The sequence below is a fragment of the Trichomycterus rosablanca genome, chromosome 6 (assembly GCF_030014385.1).
Source record: "Trichomycterus rosablanca isolate fTriRos1 chromosome 6, fTriRos1.hap1, whole genome shotgun sequence".
Taxonomy (NCBI): Eukaryota; Metazoa; Chordata; class Actinopteri; order Siluriformes; family Trichomycteridae; genus Trichomycterus; species Trichomycterus rosablanca.
In genome coordinates, this window is record NC_085993.1 from 40,972,349 (window position 1) to 40,997,057 (window position 24,709).

The 24,709-nt window shown below is 40.3% G+C and overlaps 1 protein-coding gene across 2 annotated transcripts in view; it reads right to left on the reverse strand.

Moving 5' to 3' along the window:
- Window positions 1-18,511: 18,511 nt before the first annotated feature.
- The window catches only part of LOC134316564 (ras association domain-containing protein 1-like), a 30,474-nt gene continuing 24,276 nt past the window's right edge, over window positions 18,512-24,709 (reverse strand). For both annotated transcript variants that reach the window (XM_062996960.1, XM_062996961.1), the window contains 4 exons: window positions 22,231-22,335; window positions 21,845-22,139; window positions 20,454-20,569; window positions 18,512-19,444 (listed from right to left, as the gene is read on the reverse strand). In XM_062996960.1, coding sequence (XP_062853030.1) covers window positions 19,298-19,444; window positions 20,454-20,569; window positions 21,845-22,139; window positions 22,231-22,335 — 663 coding nt within the window. In that variant the 3' untranslated portion in view covers window positions 18,512-19,297. The remainder of the gene's footprint in view (window positions 19,445-20,453; window positions 20,570-21,844; window positions 22,140-22,230; window positions 22,336-24,709) is intronic.

Consider the following 24,709-nt stretch of genomic DNA (forward strand, 5'->3'; position numbering starts at 1 on the left):
CCTAACTCCCAAAAACATGCAGAATTGTGCAGGCTGTAGTTGGCTGATTTAAATTACCATTACGAGTGAGAACCAACATAAATGGGTTGGTGTTTAATTCCATTCGATAGATTAGCACCCTGTCCAGGGTGTATTACTGTCTTGCACCTAGTGTTTTTGGTGCTCCTGGACCTGCTGTGACCCTGCCCAGTGTTTCCCAGTGGAACCAGACCTGCCACAACTTTGACCAGGATAAAATAGTTGATGAAAATGAAGTGAAATCAAATGAAAGGAAAAAGAAGACCAGTCTGGGCATCACAGTCTGGTCTGACCACCTGTAATTCAAGCACAATACAATATAATTAAAGACTAATAAGTGTAGTTCAATACCACAGTTTTTTAATATTAGTCGTTATTTTTGCATAAACAGTCTATAGACTGTAAATTCTGTGCAAATTGTAATTAATTTAACAATTTTGACTGTAAAACATGCATTATAACACCTTCTGCAATGTAATAAAATGCAGTAATGGAAAAGTGTGAAGAATTTAATAAGTTAGTTTTGTTGCTGCAAAATATCTTGTGGAGTTTAATATTCAGAGACCTTAGTGCACAGTGTGCATAAAGCTAAATGAATAAAATCAGCTTAAAGCTTGCAACAGATGATAATTTCCCAGATATTAGTTATTAACAACATGCTGGCACTTCCAAGATTAAATATAAAATTCTTTAAATGTCAAAATGCCAGTAACACTATAATTGCTATAATACTATAATACTATGCTATAATACTATAATAGCCAGTGATTTACATTGCTTTCCCGATAGTACGTGTGTGGAATTAAACAAGACATGTTAGAAGGGAGCTGTATGTCATCTAGTTGTAGTTCTTCTCTAATGGTCAAAGCCATAACATTACTAGAAAAGCATTGAGCACCAATATAGGAGACAGGAGATATAGAAGACAGCTTTGCATTCACATGTACAGAAAAAATCTAATAACTGTAAGTAAACAGATTTTATCTAAAAACAATGAAAAACTTTCAGGTCTAAAGTACAACATTAAATTATTATTAGAAAGGTTAATCCCGATCAGGATTACCCCAAACAGGGCAGTCGTTTGTGGCCGGCCAGTAGCACAGCTGTCAGCTGTGGTGGACCAGCATAATAGACCACTGCGCCGTCCAAGCGCCTATTTTTTTTCTATCTTTTTAATTCTTAATAAGGTCTTCATCTCTGTTGTAGGAAAAAAAAAATGTATTTGAATTGTTTGTTCCCCCCATTTATGTAAAAATTTCAAGCAGCAATATTTCTTATTATTAGTCTGGGCAAACAGAATGCCAATCTGTTACCCGTATGTTTGTGTTGACATGATAATCATTTAACCACTATTTACTATTCAACCACTAATCACTGTTTAACCATTATTCACAACACTGGAAAAACATAACACTTTGATTTGAAACATCACACTCATTTCTATCCAAAATCAAGCAAGCTAATATATTCATGTTTAGCAGGCCTGGTATGTTTCAAAGCTATTATACACAAAAAAATAAAAAGAGCATCAGTTGAATATACTAAACTTGTTTGCATGTTGTATAGATAATTTTAATGGTTAACAATCACACTGGCGCCCAGGTGGCGCGGCGGGATATTCCGCTAGCACACCAGCACCGAGTTTCTGAACTCCTCGGTTTGAAACTTGATGTTGCCACCGGTCGGCTGGGCGCCATCTGGCGGGCATAATTAGCAGTGCCTGCAGCAGATACTAATTGGCCACCGTATCTGCAGGGTGGGGGCAGGACTATGTGTGGGTGGGGGCAGGACTATGTGTGGGTGGGTGGGACTTCATTCGTGTAATACTGTGGAAGGACCCTGATTGGCGGAAGAGACGCCCGTGCAGAATGCCGGTGTCGGAAGAGGCGTGTACAGCGACATGCTCTCCTTGGACACAATGTGGTATCTCTCAGCAGCGGAACACAAAATTGAGTGCGCTAAATCGGGAAGAAAATGGGGGGAAAAAAAACCAATTACATTGACTTGGTTACTTTAATGAACCCCAAGATCTTATCAGTGAACACTGAATAAGAATATTTTTTTTACTATACGTACTAAAATTTCTATAATGAAAAAAAATCCACATTCAGTTTTTACGTGGTGCAACAAGAAGTGCTAAATAGAACAAGACAAAAGTGCCCAAAGCTATTTTGGAATTTCTTATGAACAAAACCTCAGTGGATTTGCATGCACGAATAAACACAAGCTGACGTGGAGGGCAAGCCGCTGACATGCAGAGTGATGAGGAGATTAGGAAAATGCTCATTTTAAAATTATGATTGTGTTTTTCTGTCTTGACACTGAATATTTACTTATGTCAAAACAATAGCAAACACTTGGGATACACAATGAAAAAAACATCTACACAGTATTCATGACAGCGCCGATCAAATTCACTTCAAACACTGTCTCCACTTTCTAATCTGGGTTTGTCTGAGATCTTTATATGTGTAAATAATTTCACTTTTACAGATAACTCATGCATGAAAGCATTACATTATTACTTATTATTTTTTAACTAGAATACATAAATAATGAAACAGTAATGCATCAGCGCTTGATACTGTGTATAAAATAATGTGTTAATCTGTAAGACATTTTACAATGAGGAATCAATACACAGCTTTAATCAATACACTGTGCACATATGCAGAACTAAATATAGCCAGCCAGTGTTCAGCAGTGCTTAGTGGTGTTGAGACTCCACAGTGCCTACAGTGTGTCCAATCAGTAAATCTGAACTGATGCCCCACTGTGTTTAACCCAGTCACCTACAGAGCATGCCGGCTGTGAGAAATCGAGCTCTTCATGCTCAGGCTCAGTGTAGAGTTCTGGAAAACATCAGAGAACACCCCAGAGCTCTAGCAAGAAATAAGAAGGAAGCTAGACGCCATGTGGCTTAAAGGCTGTATGAAATAACTTCAATCCGAGCCCACCCTTAGCACCCCAGAGTAAGAATAGGATGTATCATCAATCATAATACTGCTCTAGTGCTGAGTTATTGCCCCTGGAAATAGGGTTAAGAGTAATCTCATCAACTCTGCAATCGGTCATCGCTTGTAAGATGTCAGCCAGTCCTTTTCCTATGCTTTGGCTCCCTGTTGCTAATGGTCTGGGTACAAGTGTGAGATTTATTGTGTTTAGGTTTAAATCTTTAGATTTATGCATGGAATGAAATATTTTAGGAGCAGTTTAGTAATTCTGTAATGCCCCAGTGGGCTAAAAACTGGGTTAAACTCTTATGATATTTAATTTTAACTAATGAATTTTTAGATAATGAATTTCAACTAAAACAAAAATGGCAGTAACTGTACAGTACATTTGGTAACCAAAAGTATGTGGACACCTCGCCTGCATTTTAAATTGAGCTGCTTTAGCCATATTTCTCTTAATAACAGGTGTATAAACAGGTCCATACAGACATGATTTGACAATGTCCAGTGGCTTGCACAGATACCCATATGCACTGGAACTTGAGTGAGTATAGAAAAATAATACATATGAAATAAATACAAAGCAACACATGTACAAACCCATCTCCGGAAAAGTTGTGATTTGTTAGTTATCTTGAACTAACTAACTTTAACAGACAAAAGTAGAAAGAAAAGATTTCCAGTGTTTTCACTGATTAACGTACTACTATTTTTTAAATATTAACACATTTAGAATTTGATACTCCAAAAAAGTTGTGACGGGGGCATGTTTAGCACTGTGTTTCATCTCCTTTTCTATTAATGGGACTTTTTAATTGTTTGAGACCTAAGGTAACTTGCATTATTCTCCTGTCTATCACTGATTAAATATCTGGTACTAAATGTATTATTTGAACAGTACATTACTGTCAAGGACATTCTCAACTTAAAATAATCCAAAGATTGCCAGATTTCTAACAGCTTAGCATCCACATCCAGACTTTGTTTACAGAAGGTTCAAACAGCAACTTAAAGGCACTATGATCTGCGCTATGGTGGTGCAGCGGTAAAACACCAGTGCAGAAAGATCTCCAGCTTCTGCTATCAGCCGGCCGGGCGCTTACACGGACTGTATCTGTGAGGGGCAGGACAATGGCTAAACAGGTTTTCCTCATTAGTGCTGTACTTATGGCCTCTGCTGGCTGATCACTGGTGTCTGCGCAATGAGACAGGGGATAATGGAGATCAGTGCATGACTCTCTGTGCATGAAACAGATCCCCATATGAACCCCACATTGAAATTGGAGGGAAAATGTATAGACAGAAAATACAAAAATTACTGATAACACGCCCCCTCCGACACAAGTGCAGTAGCCAACTGCATTTTTTCACCTGCACGAGGCGAGTTCACATGCAAATTAGCCCTGTGCACGGAGAGACACACCCTGATCAGCATTATTCCTCTACTCTGTGCAGATGCCATCAATCAGCCAGCAGAGGTCATAACTGGATGAACAACAGCCAAATGTTTATATAGCCGCCCAGCCCAGCTGGATGGCAGAGCTGAGATTCAATACAATGTATTCGAAATCCCAGCTAACGTATTTTACTGCTGCACCACCTGAGCGGCCTCTGATAACACTTCTAAGGGCTTGATTATTCAGTACCTGGATAAAGTTCATAGCGTTATTGGAAACCCTGCTTCCATACAGGCTCTCCGTGCGTATGTGTGTATATATGTGTCTCCTAGGCTTACCTACCTCTTACCACATAGGGGCACATATACAGTGGCTGATCAGACTCCTTACCCAGAGAGGGTTAACACCAAGACAAATCTGACAAATCAGTTGACACAGACACATCAATAACTCACGGGGTGAATTTATTTATGCATTAACATTAAGAAATAACAAAATCTAATACATCTCTGAAAGAAGTACTCTCTATTCCTGACTACAGATGTCCTTCCTCCCCATAGCATGATTGGCACAAGAGTACAATTAATCACTTTCTGGATTTAGCAGGACTGGTTCCTGGATATAATTTTGCTTCACCCTGGCAATAAGTCTCCAGCAGCGGCAATCAGCAGTCACACCTCAGCAGCGGTGACTTTAAAAATACAAGTAAGGGTGATCTTAGAATAATTTATGAGTTATATTAATGTATAAAACAATATGTGTTTTATATCTAATAAACAATATGAACTCTTGATAACCATATTATGAAAACTGAAGGTTTACTGATTTAAATATGTTGTGTGGCTGCACATGCATTGTTGCTTTTAGGTTCAGCAGCCCTACCTACCCTGCTTAAAACATCTTTAGTAAGATTCAAACCTGGATCATAGCAATAGTGGGCTAGCATAATAGACCGTTGCACCACCCAATCACCCCCGACCCCAATGTACCCAGTATTCTGTAAAGTGGCCAGTTAAATAAATACATTTTTGCTGTACATATGTAAGCAAAGACTCAAAATCATCAAAAGTCCAACAGTGTTATGTGTTTCTATGTAAGATCTCCTTTTAAGCAGCTTTGTGAAATATTAAAAATCCTTGGCAAATTATAACTGAAGTCCTCATTAGTATAGGAACTGTCATTTATGCAACATTGCAGTGCAGCTGAAGGAGCTTGGAGGAGACAGTAACTGTAATGACACTACTCAGTATACATGAGTTGCGTCACACGGGTTGATGGAGAGAGAAAAAAGTAGCGACATCCTTTCCACCAAAGTTATACTTTCTTAGACGCTCAGGCATTGGCACAGTGGCTCGATGGGAAACACTGTCAGCTCACAGCAAGAAGGTCCTGGGTTCTATTCCCAGGTGGAGCAGTCTGGGTCCTTCTGTGTGCAGTTTGCATGTTCTCCCCTGTCCATGTGGGTTTTTCCCGGGAGCTCCAGTTTCCTCCCACAGTCCCAAGACATGCAGTCAGGTTAACTGGAGATACTAAAATTCCCCCTGGATATGTTTGTGTGTGTCCGCCCTGTGATGGACTGGCGCCCTATCGAGGGTGTTACTGTGTGCCTTACGCCCATTGAAAGCTGGGATAGACTCCAGCACCCCCTTGCAACCCTGACTAGGATAACTGGTTTAGAAAGTGAGAGAGATTCCCAGGCATAAAAGGTTGTTTAAATCAAAATGATCCTTGCTGCCACCTACTGTCTGTTTCAGTTACCTTCAGGTACCCCAAAACTATCTCGTAAGTGGGTTAGCTAAGATAAATTACCCCAGGTGTTAGTGACTACATTGTAAGGCCACAGCATGGACTATGCCCTGTCCAGAGTGCATTTCCGCCTTGCACCTAGTGTTTGTAGAAAATGCTCTGGACTCACCATGATCGTCATCAGAATGAAGCAGTTACTGAAAATGAGTATATGTATCAGTATAAATCTAGTAGATGATAGATTACCCTGTAGGGATTTTGTTTGGAGATTCTGCGGTGTGTTTCTTATACAGCCCCTTGCTGTAGTTTAATGTCTGTAGCCAGAGCAGCCTGGCAGCGGCGTCTATTTTATTCAGAGGTCTGAGTATGGATGGTGTGATTAAATGGCTGTTAGTGCTGAAAAGATTTCAGCTGGAGGTGGGGTGGATGAGGGAGAATGATGATGATAGCTTTGGCAAGGTGTGTTCTTTTACACTCTTTTTCACAGGAACAGCATGCAGGGACTTAAACAGCCCTTTATCTCTCTATGCCATTTAAAGATGGTTAATGGATAAACAAGTGTTTTGGATGGGTATGGGGGCAATTACCATTTTTTTTTAAATAATAAGCTTAGAGTTACTTGAATGGCTGAATAATTCCAACAGCTGTGTTAATGACAGAGTCACACTGATAAATATTACACAGTTACATTTTCTTAACAATAATCAGTGGGTAGCACTGTCGCCTCACAGCAAGAAGGTCCTGGGTTCGATCCCCAGGCGGGGTGGTCCGGGTCCTTTCCGTGTGGAGTTTGCATGTCCCCGTGTCTGCGTGGGTTTCCTTCGGGAGCTCCGGTTTCCTCCCACAGTCCAAAAACATGCAGTCAGATTAATTGGAGACACTTCCCTATAGGTAAATGGGTGTGTGTATGTGTGTGTCTGCCCTGTGATTGGCTGGCGGCCCGTCCAGGGTGTTACTGTGTGCTAATTACTGTGGGATAGGCTCCAGCACCCCCTCGCAACCCTAATTGGATAAGCGGTTAAGACAGTGAGTGAGTAATAATATTGGGTAGAAAGGCGCCCAGGTGGCGCAGCAGGATATTCTGCTAGCACACCAGTGCCGAGATTCTGAACTACTCGGTTCAAAACTCGGCGTTGCCACCGGTCGGCTGGGCGCCATCTAGCGGTCATAATTGGCAGTGCCTGCAGGAGACACGTTTCAGCTATGGTGGGATGCCCGGCCTATGTGGGTGGGGTCCTCAAAACGCTGTGTAAGGACCCTGATTAGCAGATAGAGAGGTGCCTGTGCAGAATGCATGGGTGAAAAAGGGTTCCGCCAAGGGCTGGACACGAGTCGGAGGAGGCGTGAGCAGCAATATACTCACCTCGACTGCAGTCAGGGATCCCCCAGCAGCGGAAGACAAATTGACTATGCTAAATTGGGAGAAAATGGGAGAAAATGCATAAAAACAAATAGAAAATAAATAAATATATAATAATATTGGGTAGGTCTGCACAATGGTGCAATGGATAGTACTGCCAGGGTTCTTTTCTGTGTGGAGTTTGCATGTTCTCCCTGTGTCCGTATGGGTGTCCTCTGAGTGCTCTGGTTTCCTCCCACAAGTTCAAAGACAGGCAGGCCAAAGACATGGAGCCACTAAAATTGCCCATTGCCTGTGTATGATAGACTGCTGACCTGTCCAGAGTGTTCCCTGCCTTTCACCCAGTAAATCGGACCCACTGCAACCCTGACCAATATAAAGCTGTGGTAAAACAATAAATGAGAGAATAAATATTGGGTATTTCTCTCTGTTTGGTTAAGAGCGTAATTTTCTAGAGGTTATTTGCTTCTTGTAAGCCACAAATCTTCTTAGGCATCGTTCCAAATCACACACTAGTGTACTAAGTAATTGAGCGTAAACAGTAAATAGTAACGACGCTATTTACTTGGAAGCACAATATAGTGTGCATAATTAGAACATGGCAGAATGATGGCCGGTGTGAGCAAGCAGTGTTAGAAACAGGAGTAGAAATAAAGGTAACATTTACTAGATAAATGTAATTATTGGATTCCTCAAATTAAACTAGGTTAGCCATTTAAAAACTTCAGGATTAATAAAGTATCTATCTATCTATCTATCTATCTCTCTCTCTATCTATCTATCTATCTATCTATCTATCTATCTATCTATCTATCTATCTATCTATCTATCCATCCATCCATCCATCCATCCATCCATCCATCCATCCATCCATCCATCCATCCATCCATCCATCCATCCATCCATCTATCTATCTATCTACCTACCTATGTCAAATTTACTGCTGCAGACTGCCACTTCTGATCTAGGAGAACTGCAACTGTCTTACACTCCCTTCGACACGTGTGCAGTACTGACTGCTTCTTCTCACCTGCTTGAGGCGAGTTCATATGACAATGATTATCATCTATAGAGAATTACACACTGATCGTCCCGTCTCATTGTGCTGGCGTCATCAATCAGCCAACAGAGGCCGCAATTGCAGCAGTTATGAGGAACCCTTTCCAACAATCTCACCTGCGAATGACCCAATCATTGTCTGTTTGGGGCCCGGTTTGCTGGTAGCAAAGCTGAGATTTAAACTCCCTTGGCAATCATCCGTGCTATATACATATAGCATGTCTAAACTCAAAATTTTGGGTGCCCTAAACTCTAAATCTTTGAAACTCGACACCCTTCATTGAGAAATTTGTACCCTTAAACTCAACGTTTCCCTGTGTGTGTGCTTGGCTTGAGCGATGCGGTAAACGTCATTAAAGTGGAAAAACCGTTAAATTCACTCTGAAAGTGTCCACATGTATCTGTGTTTAGCTGTATATATTCCTCCTGTTTCACTTTTAAACTTGTGTTATAGCTCAGGGTGCTGAGAAATTGTGAGAATCAGCTTTTTCGAGAGAGTCTAAAACGCTTATCGTTAAAAAAAGCTTAATGTGACTTAATGTATTAAAAGAACGACACAGAAACACTAAACCTCTCTTAATTAATACTGCTTAAAAAATTCTCTTCGCTAATGAGATTCATCACTCATTGTTTTAGTACAATAAGTCATGTTAAGCTTTGTGCACTGCCACACTCCATAGGAAATAACGGCACAGCCAACGCAAAAGCTAGTTTGCCGCTTCTCATGTGAGGTAAAGTTTTGTCGGGTTTTTTTTGTTAATTTTTAACTGTTTTTATATTATATTTGTGTTATTTTTAGTGTATAAGTGTCAAAAACTCAATTATTTTACATTAGCCTAAAATATATGCAGTTCCACAGGACCATGAAACACATTAACAGATTTCCCACACATCCTCATGGGAAAAAATACCTTGAAACGCCTTGAAACTCGACGCCACTCTCAGAACCAATTACATTTACATTTTCACTATTTAGCAGACGCCTTTATTCAAAGCGACTTACAGTACTTACAGTATACAGTCTGAGCAATTGAGGGTTCAGGGCCTTGCTCAAGGGCCCAGCAGCAGCAATATACTAGTCCAGTACCTTAACAGCTAGGCTACAACTGCCAATTAACGTCAAGTTTCAAGGTACCACTGTACAAATAGACTATAAAAACATTGGTGTAAATTAAATTTAAAAATAAACAATTTATCATGGTTATGTTTGGTCATATGCAATATTGATACTCTTTTTCTTTTCACATGTCGTTTCTTTCTGATGTCCCTTATTCAGTCTTCAGAGACTATCTAAAGCTTTTTCAGTGGAACATGTGGTCCCTTTTATCACTTGTTTGTGAATGCACTGCCAGCTTACTGTTTCTCAAAAGGATTTTCTAAAATCTGCTTTCCGCAGTCAAGTGCTTTCCAAATAAGCAACGTAATACGGTGGAGCAAACAAACTCTGTTTGAGAGACAAGAGCTTTAGAGACCTTTACAAACAAAACCCTTGTTTTGCATGCTGGAAATAATGCCAAAGCAGGGTTAATGGGCAGGAGCTAAACTAATGTGTTTATACCTAGAAACCATTGGACCCTTGAACCATTAGCACAACCCAAAATAAACCAAAAGCACAGAGCGACTCCACCGAAGGGTCCATTTGATGCAGTCCATTCGGTTCTACTCAGAATCTACAATCTCAACAACATCAATCTCATCAACAACAACCATTAAGAAAATCAAAAGAACGACCACTTAAACAGCCGTGTGCATTCTCTGTGTTTACTTTGGAGCAGTGAAGTATCGTGATAGCGTTAGGGATGGTAAATGGATTATTTTTCACTCTGTTTCCACCCAGGAGCATCACATTTCTCACATGCAAGCAGTATCTATCTCAGCTCCACATGTGCTGGAGACCAGATCAAGCAAAAAGGTCCAGACAGTTTATTATTCAGCGAGTAAGATGCCAAAATAAAGGTGTAAATGAGAATACATGTTTGAATGATTTAAGAGCTTTTAAATATTGCACATCCCGAGCACAGCACACTGTGGGATGGCAACGTTTTCCACTGTGTAGAGCCTGGCCTAGATTTTTTTTTTAATAAAATGCTGATGTTTTTTTCAGCTTACCTGTCTGAGAACCCCTGGCTTTGTTTATGAACTGTCTGTCTGGTAAGTCTCTCTGTAATGTTTTATACAGTTTTCAGTGCTGCTGAGAGGCTCTTCATTGGGCTAGTCATTTCAAAAGCATCACATTTTCAGAGGCTTTTAGAGCAAGATACCAACCAACAAACCACTCGAGGCACAAACAATCCTTGAAAACTGCACCTCTGATGCACACACAGTCATCTTACTGATTGCTTAATCCAATTATTTTATTTATGATACTAAAAATTAAACATATTAGAAGAGGTTTATGAATTGAAAGTCAGTGGTAGCCTAGTGGATAGAGCTTTGGACTATTAATCAAGTCAAGTCAAATTTATCTGTATAGTGCTTTTTACAATAGACGTTGTCTCAAAGCAACTTTACAGAATCCAGGACCAACAGACCAAAAACCCCTGTTGAGCAAGCCAAGGGCAACAGTGGCGAGGAAAAACTCCCTTAAAAGTACAGGAAGAAACCTTGAGAGGAACCAGACTCAGCATGGACCTCCATCCTCCTTGGGTAGCCTGGAAAATTATTTGAATAAATAGGATTTACAAATCACAAAATTGAATTGAATTAAAAGTTATAACTAGCAAAAAATAATAATAATAATGTAAACAATTGGAGTTCATTATTCAGTCCAGTCTGTAATAAAGCCCGTAGTAAGTTCTAGACATTTTTGGTGCAAACATGCCAGGGTCCTGTCATATCTAGCAGGAGCATCATTGTTGACACAGCAGTCTTGACTTGCAGTCTTCAACCTCGGGTGGGTAGACAGGTTTTCATCAGTACCACCTCAGGGTAAACAACAGAAAATGTAGCTAAAATGTGAAATCAGTAGGGATGCATCAATACCATTTTTTCCCAACCGAGTACGAGTACAAGTACATGTATTTTTTTACTCGCCGATACCGATACCGATACCTATTTAGAATGATGCAATCTGGAGCATTATGGAATAGTGTAGTTTTTAGTGTAAAATAGTGCAGTGGAACAGTTGCTTGGGTTGCCATCACTAATTGTAAAAAAAACAAAAAAACACCACACAGACATCATTGAGAAAGCTTCTGACAAGCTAACGTAAACGTTCATTAATAAACGCACGTAATTAACGTTGTGCACATCATACATGCGATGCGATTCTGCTGATTGAAATATTTACTTTAAAAGGATAATACATTCTATCAGCACATACATTTGTGGTTCACCTCGGTAAATCGTAAACGACTCTGAGTCGGCTCCCGCTCTGTGGTAATAACCAGTATAATTAAGCCTGAGCTTTATAATGTAAGCGAGTCACACAGAATGTTCTGTAGTAGTTGGTGTTTATTTACAACCGCATCATTTATTATAACAGTAAACACGGAGAGATGACTGAGAAAAGAAGCTTAAAATGAGTCGACTCCTGAATCACTTGTATCGACACTGTGAACAGAGTATTGAACACACACACGTCCTATAACAGCGGTCGCTGCTTTTGTAACCGGTTATCTTCGCTGTTAGCTCTATTTTGAAGGGTTTTTTTTTTTCAAACGGAACTAAATAACATTAAACGTGCGTGTGAGCGTGGTCAGTGAGAATAATTCAATCTGTCTCCCGTGGGTGAAAAATGAATTGCTTTAGTTTTAGAAGTAAAAAAATCTCGTAATGTCGCGCCCCCCGGTCAGGCACTCGCGCGCCCCACAGGTTAAAAATCCCTGCGTTAACGCAGCAACGTGCACTAGGTACAAGGTATCGGAAGTTTAGTATCGGAGCCTCGTTTGCGAGTACGAGTACGAGTTAATGAGTGCGGTATCGGGCTAATACCCGATACTAATGCATCTCTAGAAATCAGTGTTGGTTTGAATATCAGCTTGTTTTTCCTGTGTCTGTGTGGGTTTCCTTCAGGTGCTCCAGTTTTCTCCCACAGTCCAAATGCATGCAGTCAGACCAACTGGAACGACTAAAAATAAGTGTCTGCCCTGCAATGCAGCGGTCCCCAACCTTTTTTGCACCACGGACCGGTTTCATATAAGATATAATTTCACAGACCAGCAAGGGCAGGGGGATTTAAAATAGAATAACTGTACTACTCACAAATGAGCTTTTGTCACTGCAACGAGACGCTGCTCCCACCTAGGGGTGATTGGAGACAATAACAACCGTAAAAAAGTAGTGTTTTCATTGCTGATGTAGCGATCTCTATTATTTATTCTTTCTGTGCGGCCCGGTAATAGCCCGGTGGTTGGGGACCACTGCTGTAATGGACTGGCAACCTGTCTGGAGTGTTTCCTGCATTTCGCCCAATGAATCAGACCCACCACAAACCTGACCTGGATACAGCGGTGGTAAAACAGACAATGAAGAATAAATTATGTAGGTACCACAGCTATCGAGACCCATACTTAATCAACCAGTTTAACACATTTAAAGGTCTATGACGAGACGCAGCAAATGTGTACATGTTTGGACAATATTATGTGTAGAAAACTTGACCTGCTTTTGTTGAGGAAAAGTTGAAATCCACATTTAAAGCTGTTCTGCAAAAAAGAGTGGGCTAAAATGTCTTTACAGCAATGTGGAACAACTACAATCAAATTATAGAAAGTGTTTAGTTGTAACCATTGCTGCTAAAGGTGGTGCAACTGGTAATTAAGTAAAGGGGGCAATTACTTTTCCCAAGAGCGCTGGATACCTTTGTTCCTTATATGAATAAAATTATGTTTTACAAAATTGCTTGCTTTTTATACTCAAGATCCCTTGATGTAATTTCATGTTTTGTTAAAGAACCTAAAATTACTCAGTGTGATGTATATGCAATAACAGAGGCGATCATAAAAGGCTATTACATATTCACAGCAGCTATAACAGCCTGCACTCATCTGGGAAGACTTTCGACAACAATTTGGAGGGAATCTGTGGCCATTTGGTCAATCTAGCATCTGTGAAGTCAAACACTAATGTTAAACAAGTAGGCTTGGCTGGAAATCGATATTCCAATTGATACCCAGGGTTTTAAATGAGGTTTTTCAACACCAAACATTTTTATGGAACCTACTTTGTTAACAGATGCACAGCCATGCTGGAACAAAATATAGGCATATCCAAAATGATATGGAAACATAGCATTTAAGTAATTAGTAATCAGCTGATGTGGCTAAAACACCTGAACTCAGTCAACATACTGTAGACTCATATTGTTTATATCAATCCTGTAAAGTTTCCTAGGACAACATGATTTATGTCCAAAAACTAAAGAGATAGCATAGCAAGGACCACACCTCTCAGGGCCCCTCAGAGCTGACATGAGACATGCAATTGATCTTGTTATTCTGTTTAGCTGTATTTAGTACAGGGCAGCATGGAAGGAAGGTAGCACTGTTGCCTCACAGCAAGGTCCTGGGTTCGATTCCCAGGTGGCACAGTCTGGGTCCTTTCTGTGTGGAGTTTGCATGTTCTCCGCATGCTTTGGTTTCCTTCCACAGTCCAAAGAAATGCAGTCGTCAAGTTAATTGTAGATACCAAAGTTTCCTAAGTGTGTGTGTGTGTGTGTGTGTGTGTGTGTGTGTGTGTGTGTGTGTGTGTGATGGACTGGCAACCTGTACAGGGTGTTTCCTATTTTTCGCACAGAGAATTGGACCCACCGTGACCGTAAATAGGATAAAGCAGTGGTAAAACAGACAATAAATGAATACATGTATTTAGTACAGTGGCACAGATGTTCATCCTAATGGGTCCTGGATTTTATTCTTGCTTCTTCATGTCTTTCCTCCTGGTGTCCTAGTCTTTCCAACTTCCAATAACATGAATTAAGTGTACTCGCTGCTCTAGGTGTAGGTAACTAAGTAAAAGTGTGAATGTTATTTCCTGCTTCGGATTGACACCCTGGTCCAGGTTTATTTCCAGCCTTCTGCCCATTATTTTTAGCTGTTGCCAGATTTATCACAACCCTGACCAGTATAAAGTGGTTAAGAAGAAATGAATGAATGAATGGAAGAATGAATGAATGAGGTACTCAGTACCTGGAAACTTGTAACTATGTACTGAAAGTACTGCACATTAAAGCCAATATTTTCCTTCAAAATGCAAATCTAAATTCTTGACACAGTTAATGTTCACAATCCAGAGTTATCTGATATCTTCATAAATGTTTTAATCTCATTATCATTAACCTGCCTAAAAGCCTAAAGAATAGCTCCATTGAAAGCAGAGCAAACCACACCCACGGTCCAGCGCTGACCTTCGCATATTAAAATTCCCTGATCCTCCTGTGCATCTGTAAAGATTTGATTAAGTAGTAAACACGGAAAAGCTTTTCAGCATCCACTCTTGATGTAGTACAGTAAATGTACTCAATAATTAATAATGTGTAGATGGAGTATGAATTAAGCATACAGCATACAAAGCATTTTTATTTCTTCAGTTAACTTGATGGTGGAATATCTTAGAACTTTCACACGGCACTTTCCAGGAGAATTATTGACTTAGCCCATGTATACATGAATGTGTGATCGTGTAATTTGCTTCCGTTAAAAGATGAAATACTGGATGAGTCATTTACTTTTCCTCAGCCATCTGTTTTTCCTCTCAGAGGCGCCTACCTGACAGCAAGTGTTAAAGAAAAAAATGACTAAACAAAATGTGTTTCTGAAAACAGATGTTCAGGGTAATTTATACTGGAAATAAACATCACAAGCTTTAGTTTTTGGCTATCTTTGGGCCATGACTTATTTTTATCTTTTACATTTGCTGGTTATTTGAGCAGTTGTTTTATGGCACTTAAATCAAGGTACCAATAAGACCCATTTTGAAAGCACATTTCTTGTAATTGCAGCTTGAACCTTATTTCTAATTACATGTTCTACACCAGGGTGCACATACTTTTGTGGCTTGAGATCTACTATTTCAGTCGTTGACAGGTCATCGCGATCTACTTTTTAAAAAGGTTGGCCTCCGAGTTTCTGAACTCCTTGGTTCGAAACTTGGTGTTGCCACCGGTCGGCTAGGCGCCATCCGGCGGGCATAATTGGCAGTGCCTGCAGCAGATACTAATTGGCCACCGTATCTGCAGGGTGGGGGCCGGACTATGTGTGGGTGGGTGGGTATTCATTCGCTGTGTAAGGACCCTGACTGGCGGAAGAGATGCCAGTGCAGAATGCAGGGGCGAGAAGAGGAGGGCTGTACACGTGTCAGAAGAGGAGTGTACAGTGACGTGCTCTCCTTGGATGCAATCTGGTATCTCTCAGCAGCGGAAGGCAAAAACTGAGTGTGAATAATGTAGCTCTTTAAAATGTGCTTCAGTTGCCTATATTGATATTCAGCATGGCAACAGGGCAAGCATGGGTCCAGTGTCACAAACACTGGGTGCAAGACAAAAATACACCCTGGACAGGGAGCGTCAAACCATTGCAAAGCATCACACACTCATTTATCCATTTACTCACACATACAGGTGCAATTTAGAGCAGCAACTACACCTACTGGCACATTTTTAAACCCGAAGAAAAGCTACGCAGACATGGGGAGTACATGCCCCACCCTCAATTGCTTAGACTGTGTACTGTACGTCGCTTTGGATAAAAGTGTCTGCTATATGCTGAAAATGTAAATGTAATATAGTGCCTGACTCCTACTACACCTGTTTATTCTGTCTTTACATCACTGTTTGCTTGGTGTTTGCTCTCAAGCTTCACTCTTGCTCACATGGTGTTTGCTCTGGTGACCCAACGTGTTTAGAAAATGCTGATGCGCATAGAGTATAAAAGTCGCCAATGCTCTTTTGACCCAATAACTGCAGAGTTCCAAATCTCTACCGGCAAACTTCAGGACAAAAACCAGGCGCTTTATGGTTTGTGTTTTCATGGCCAAGCAGTTGCATGCAGGCCAAGTGTCGGATGGAGTGGTGTAAAGTACGTCACCACTGGACTCTAGAGCAGTGGGAATGTGTTCTATGGAGTGACTAATCACGTTTCACTATTTAGCAGTCTGACGGACGAGTCTGTATTTGGCAAATGCCAGGAGAACCATGGTTCAAATTATGGGGCAGACCCTCCTAATTAATCCTTGGACCCCTTCTCCCCACATAAAAGAGGTAAAACAACAGTCGGAGGGTGTTAATTTGCTAAACTGTAATTTAGACAAAACTTAGAAACTAGCTAATGCTTGCATTTATCAATATGCAGTTGGCACAATCTAATTCAAGACAAGAAATGGTATGGTCCACTTTAGGTTAGGGATGCCCAAAAGCGTACTCCTCCAGGCATTAATATATATCGGCAATATCTCTATTTAGCTATTTGTCTGTCTGTCTGGTCTGAGAATGACTGGTACAATCTTTAAGTACCAGCCCAGTTTTTTCTCTGATGGACTATGGTGCCACCAAGTGATCGAAAATGTACATTGAATACCTTGAAATTAGATCAGCAGCATTTGGATGGTCAGGCCTGTTAGGTCTAGTTTAGCTGGAGTTAATAAAGACATAGTTCATAATTTCGGTCATGTGATAGTAACATGTCTGGCTTAATTTACATGAAATTTGCAGGTCATTAATTTGTAGACTCACTTAAAGTTAGATAGCCATACATGAGTGCTTTATGTCATTCCAGGCAGCATTTAGCTCCAACACTTATTTGCTTACTTACTGAAACATTAGACTGAAAAGCATTATACTATGGGGATTTTTTTCTTGGAGAGAATTATGAACAGCTTCAAATGTTAGTCAATTTTGGCACCTTCACGTCTCTGCTATGACCCACAAAGACCCACAGCATACCTCCACTTCAACAAAAGAATGGGTTTGAACACCAGAAGAGAATCAAAGTTTTGGAATAGCCCAGCCAGAGCCCACCCCAGCCATTATTGGGCATTGTAGGGCAGTTGTAGCCTAGCGATTAAGGTACTGGACTAGTAATTAAAAGGTTGCTGGTTCAAGCCCCACCACTGCCAGGTTGCTACTGTTTGGCCCTTACCCCTCAACTGCTCAGAATGTATAGTCACACTACTGTATGTCGCTTTGGATAAAAGCATCTGCTAAATGCCAAAAATGTAACAGAGGTATATTAAGACTTTTTATATCCACTCTCTTTCTATAGTAATGCAGGTGTTCATAAAGAAACTACATGCACTTTAACATGTTTTAATGTCTTTTTGGTTGATGACATTGCTGGGGATTCGACCCCTAGATCTCAGCAGTAGTGTGGGGTACTGTAAATTCTCTCAGTAGATAATAAAGATGTTTGTTATGCAATGTGCACACATACACCGATGAGGCATAACATAACCACCTCCTTATTTCTACACTCACTGTCCATTTTATTAGCTCCACTTACCATATAGAAGCACTTTGTAGTTCTACAATTACTGACTGTAGTCCATCTATTTCTCTACATAACTTTTTTAGCCTGCTTTCACCCTGTTCTATAAATGGTCAGCCCCCCCCCCCACCATAGTTTAAAAACTTTATTAGCATTGCTGTGTTTTATCCACTCATACCAGAACAACACAGTGTCACTACAATGCTGAGAATGATCCACCACCCAAATAATACCTGCTCTGTGGTGTTCCTGAAAGAGTCCCGACTACTGAAGAACAGCATGAAAGAGGACTAACAAAGCATGCAAAGAAACAGATGGACTACAGTCAGTAATTGTAGAACTACAAAGTGCTTCTATATGTTATGGCTTATCGGTGTGTATTCATATATAAATGAAATGAGCCATCCATGAGGTTCCAATCATCTTTCTTGTTTCTTTTATGTATTGTTTTAGTTTAGAGGCACAAAGTTAAACTTTATTATCTTGGCAACCAACAGAGGCTATACACAAGAACTTGCAATGGATGCCCTTATTCAAGAACAGACACTAGCAAGAAAGTAAGAAAATATGAATTTTATTGTTCCCCAGTAAGTATGACATGAAGTGCACAGAGGAAAATGAGAAAAAAAGCTGACCAACAACATATACATGACATTTAAAGCATAAAAGAATTGCTGTGTATGTAAAAAAGAGAAAGTAAGACAAAGGTTATAGATGGTCTCCCAAATTCTAAAATGCTCCCAAAGCCAATTGAGCCAAACAAAACCCCCAAATACTAGACAGTAATAATGTAGTTGGTTAAGGTTATTGAATTTGTGAAATATTGATAAATATATTTAACTTTTAACCCTTAAACTTGAAAGATTGGGAAATTTCCTGGTGTTTTTCACCACTTAATAGAAACGAAGCCCCTGAGATTGTTAACTCCAATAGTAAATCCTTACCCAAGCTAGAAAATGTGGTAAGTTAGATATGTAACAATTCTATAGAGTAAAAAATAGAAGGAAAAATAAGATTTGAAACTTTACAGGCAGTAAAGTCAGAAGAGTTTGGTGCAGTCTCCAGTGAACTCTGCACTCACTCATTCATTCACACACCACTCGTGACAAGGTGTTCTATTTTCACTCGTCCATTTTTAAGTTCTCTCTCGCTCGCTCTCAGCCATGACTCATTCTTTTCACGTACGCACATCTGGTTGCGTTCACGCGTTTGCACACTCGTTCGCACTCTTTCACTCTCTCTCACTCGCTCGCTGTAATCATACTGGTGCGGCTATGGTCGGACGCGGTGTAGTCTCAGGCCCTCTGGTGGCCGTTCTTCAGTAACGTGGGCTTAGAGAACCACTCAGCCAGGGTTGGAGGTGACCAGAGCCTGCTGAAGACGGTCTCGAGCGGCGGCGTAACGTTGTACGATCTGCTTCACGTGTTCCTTTTCCTCACGCTCCAGGATGCGCAGAAAATTCTGCAGCTCGGGCATAGAGAAGGCATCCCACTGTGGAAAAAGACAATAAGTGTCAATGATAAACATTTCATTATTTGTGTATGTGTGGTAGAATTTTGTGCTCAGGACGTTCCCACGTTTTTTAATGTGACACTTTGTAGAACAATACTTGACAAAACATTGTATCTACAAATCTCAAAAGAAATACAATTAATTAATAAAAATGGTGCCAAATCTGGTCCCACTGTGGTTTACAAGCTATAAGGCCTCAACAAGAGGGTGTTTCTGTACACATTTATTTCTTTTTTTATGTAACTTTTAAAATTAGTTAATATTTTCATAATAAAGTCATGACCCAGGGTGTGAGAAACCCTGGACTACACCGAGTCCTTGTAAAGGACTGGTGTTTTGTCCAAGGTGTGTTACTGCACTGTGTCTAATGATTCAGGGAAAACCAGACCCACCACAACCCTGTCCTGTTTAAACCGGTCTCTCATGCTTACAATTTTAGTGATTTAGTTGATAGCAATCAAAGCCAATGTTAGATAAAATCCAGCAAACAGACCAGTTCCTAGCAACCCTGCTATTCCACTGCAAACAAACCAGCCTGCTGGTTTATAGGATACAATTTATATTTATTAATTTTTTTTAGGATTTTAATGTCATCTTTTAAACACTTTGGTTACATTCATGACAGGACAGGTAATTACTGGTTACACAAGATTCATCAGTTTAAGTCTTTTAATGTCAAACAGTCATGGACAATTTTGTATCTCCAATTCACCTCACTTGTATGTGTTTGGACTGTGGGAGGAAACCAGAGCAGACACAGGGAGAACATGCAAACTCCACACAGAAAGGACCTGGACTGCTCCACCTAGGAATCGAACTCAGGACATTCCTGCCGTGAGGCGACAGGGCTCATATCTGTAAAGATCAGTGGTCTCTAAAAAGTCATTATTTTATATTGTGTAATGAATTCAGGAGTAGTTTATAATTCACAAATCCTGTTTTTAAGTTCAGGGTTCATTTGAATAGTGTAATCACATTTAGGACTCACATTGACTTCCCCCGTCTCATTCTCCTTCAGTACCAGGCTCAGCACCTTCTCGTTGGGACCAGCACAGAGGCGCAGGTACAGTGGACACTCGTCATCAGGCAGTTTTCGCAGGTACACTATGAAAGCGAGATCACAGATGAGATCACAGATTACCAAGTCATCAATCACCTTAACATCCAGAAGTGGTATGGCTCAATAAGTAAACACATGCACAAAATCTACTGTAGCATGCAATTAAGCACAGTTTGGTATTTAGCAAATAATAACCACGTGTATTGAGGTACTTCAGTACTGAGGTCAATTATTTATATTAATGTATAAAACCTTTTTCCAAGATGAAACACAGTTCACATATTGTAGAAAAAGTAATGTGGAGCATCCATTCCTGTTTGTCACCATGACGATACACTGTACCGACCAACATACACCGACCAGTCATAACATTAAAACCACCTCCTTGTTTTTACACTCACTGTAAATTTTACCAGCTCCACTTACCATATAGAAGCACTTTGTAGTTCTACAATTACTGACTGTAGTCCATCAGTTTCTCTGCATGCTTTGTTAGCCCCCTTTTATGTTGTTCTTCAATGGTCAGGACCCCCACAGGACCACTACAGAGTAGGTATTATTTGGGTGGTGGATCATTCTCAGCACTGCAGTGACACTGACATGGTGATGGTGTGTTAGTGTGTGTTGAGCTGGTATGAGTGGATCAGACACAGCAATGCTGCTGGAGTTTTTAAACACCTCACCGTCACTGCTGGACTGAGAAAAGTCCACCAACCAAAAATATATCCAGATAACAGCGCCCCATGGGCAGCGTCCTGTGACCACTGATGAAGGTCTAGAAGATGCCCAACTCAAACAGCAGCAATACATGAGCGATCGTCTCTGACTTTACATCTATAAGGTGGACTAACTAGGTAGGAGTGTCTAATAGAGTGGACAGTGAGTGGACATGGTTTAAAAAAATAAATTAAAAAAATAAAAAACACTCCAACAGCGCTGCTGTGTCTGATCCACTCATACCAGCACAACACACACTAACACACCACCACCATGTCAGTGTCACTGCAGTGCTCAGAATGATCCACCACCCAAATAATACCTACTCTGTAGTGGTCCTGTGGGGGCCCTGACCACTGAAGAACAGGGTGAAAGCAGGTAAAAAGGTATGTAGAGAAACAGATGGACTACAGTCAGTAATTGTAGAACTACAAAGTGCTTCTATATGGTAAGTGGAGCTGATAAAACGGACAATAAGTGTAGAAACAAGGAGGTGGTTTTAATGTTATGGCTGATCGGTGTATAACTACAACCTGAGCCAAAGCAAAACCCTGCAAAAACGAGTTACGCTATTGGTTGGACACATAAAAACATGGACACACCTTGGTCGTGGCGCTCGGTGCGCTCAAACAGTGCAAACTTGGCAGGATTGTCGATGACTGTAAACTTCTTCAGCAAGGCCTGGATCACTTCCTGGGCACGGGTTCGGGAGCTAATATGCAGATGTTTGGCCGTGTCCTTGGGAAGGTAAAAGGACGTGCGCCTTTTCACTGCACCTCCTCTTTTTCCATTGGCTGTTTCCTTGGACACAGTACCCTTGCGTGTAGGTGGGACAGAGACGGGTCGTACCAGCTTCAGGTGAACCTTGATGAAACCAGTGTAGGTGCCATCTTTGTTCTGTGTAGAACATAAATGTATAAGAATTATAAGACCATCCAGCAGCAACAATAAGTAAATAAATATTTATTTTGTGTTTTGTGCTTCTTACCAATGACATGAAGAGGTTGCTGTTTATCTGAGCATTATACTCCTTTATCTTCTGCTGAATCTCTGTGACTGACAGCTCTGGTTTCTTCGCCTCAGTGACTTCATCCTGACAGAAATAAAGGCAATACAATCACCGTTTCTGTTTATAATTTACTGCAGATGGTTGAACAAGTCCATTATTTTTTTATAAACAAGTCAAGGTTCATTGGAAGCGGATTACACGCTCATTTTTACTAGAAATATAATCAGTTACATTCGACTTCCTTCAAGCAAAGGAAGTCCAGATGAGGGTGGCGTGAGAGTCACACGATGAGTCACATGTGTCACAATTGTGTAAATAATAAATATATAATTTTTTGAATACATCGTAATGCACTGTGCATCAACCTTTTTATGCAAGTAAAGCTTGTGTTGTTTTAGTAGCATCAAACCTGTAAATTTATTCTACATTTAAAAAATATATTTAAATACTATATTTCTTTCTTTCGGCTGATCCCATATGTTTAGGGTCACCAGATGCCCCTCTGACGTATACCTCCTTACTTTTATCCAGGCTTGGGACCAGCATTTAGAGTGCACCTCTCAATGGCCAGAGTGTAATAGCACACCTCAGATTTGAACTTCAGATCTCAGCAGTAGTGGGCTAGAACTGAGTTGGGCTTAGTTGCAACAAAACGAGTTCAAAAATACATGAAGCACTAAATATAGAAGTGTATTATGTTCGATTGTATTTACACTGGGTGTGGAAACTAAGAATTTGGTCAAAAATTAAATTAGAGAAGTTCAATTTCATTTACAAAACAGGGATAATTCTCAGACTGTAAGTCATAACTAAAATGCACTAAGTTACTGCTTAGCCATTTATATTCTCAGCAATGTATTTGTAGAGTAGGTTTGTTTAATTCTTAATGCCATGTAGGGTGCTATAGCTATTATCATGGCTAGCTAATATTGTCTTTAAACGTCAAAGTGGTGGGTCGTCTTTTGGGGTATATAGCTCTATCCGTTTTTATGGTAGATAAGATAAGAGATAAGATAAGATAATTCTTCATTAGTCCCACAGTCGGGAAATTCGCAGTGTTGCAGCAGCAAAGTACTCACTCAGTACAAAAAAAATAGACAAAAACAGTACAAATGTATAACAATATAGACCATTATCAATAAGAAAAGTAAAAAAAACTCTGGAAAAAAATGTACAAATAATTGCACACTAACTCTAAAACTGCACATGGTAAAAATGAAGAATGCTGCACATTGTTGTGATTAGTTTAAAGTGTGTGTACGTGATCTGTCTAACAGCAGCAGGAAGGAAGGACCTGCGTTACCGCTTCTTCACACATTTGGGGTGAAGCAGCCTGTCGCTGAAGGAGCTGCCCAGTGCTGCCAGAGTCTCATGCATGAGGTGGGAGTCATTCTCCAGCATGGATGCCAGCTTGGCTAACATCCTCCTGTCTCCCACCACCTGAACTGGGTCTAAGGGGCTTCCCAGGACAGAGCCGGCCCTCTTAATGAGTAGGGTGGATCTTGTAGAGTTTCCCATGCTTTTGTATGCTTTAATAATTGTTCTAAGATCGGATGTCGAGTAGGGGCATTGTTGGAGTGGGGACGTTACGGCTTGCTTTGCTGTCAAGTCTGCTTGTAAGGTAGGTAACATGATAAACCAGCAAAAAGCCAAATGGATTTTGGGAACTACCATCTAATACACTGATGTAATTAGACTTGTGTGGCTGTAAGTGTCAAATTTAACCGTATACACCAGTCCCTGAATCTTTAAGTCTCTTTTTAATACATTTGAAATGCGTAATTATGACTTTTGTACTGCAATTACTGAATATGAACACTTATCTAAACCACAACACACTATTAATACAAAAAGCCCTTTAGTCTCTCCCACATGTTCTCAAACACACCACATATGAACTTGTATTTCTCATGAACTACCCTGTTATAAAAACCATAGGTTTCATTATTGGTCAAGATAAAACTGGAACTCCCCAAACTACCACTAGATACTGACTGTGACCAAACAAAAATCTCATTTCAGACAGCCTTTCTGATACTTGGCTATTACAAGGTAATATTATATGCATTATTTTTAAGCCCCATATTCGTTCTCTTCTTGTAAAGCTTTAGAAAACATGTACTATTCTGTGTTTTACTTGGAATGAAGTAAAACAAGCCCACTTGTTAGCAAAGTTGCATCAGACCCTCAGCACTTCCTCCTGAATTCAAAAGGTCACAATGATATCACTGTCAGCCAATTGCATACCGCATACTCTGGTACATCCTACTTTTACTAAGAACAACAGTATGTGGATTGTTGCAGCTGTCTGTCATGCTCTGGCTTTTGAGTCAGAGCAAAAATAGTCACATCCTCCCCCACCTTCCCCCATGGAAAGAAAGATTCCCCTGTGCGCCTTGTTCACATGTGGGTGTCAGATGGTGTAACACTTCTTTTCGTTGTTCTTGTTGGTGTATTA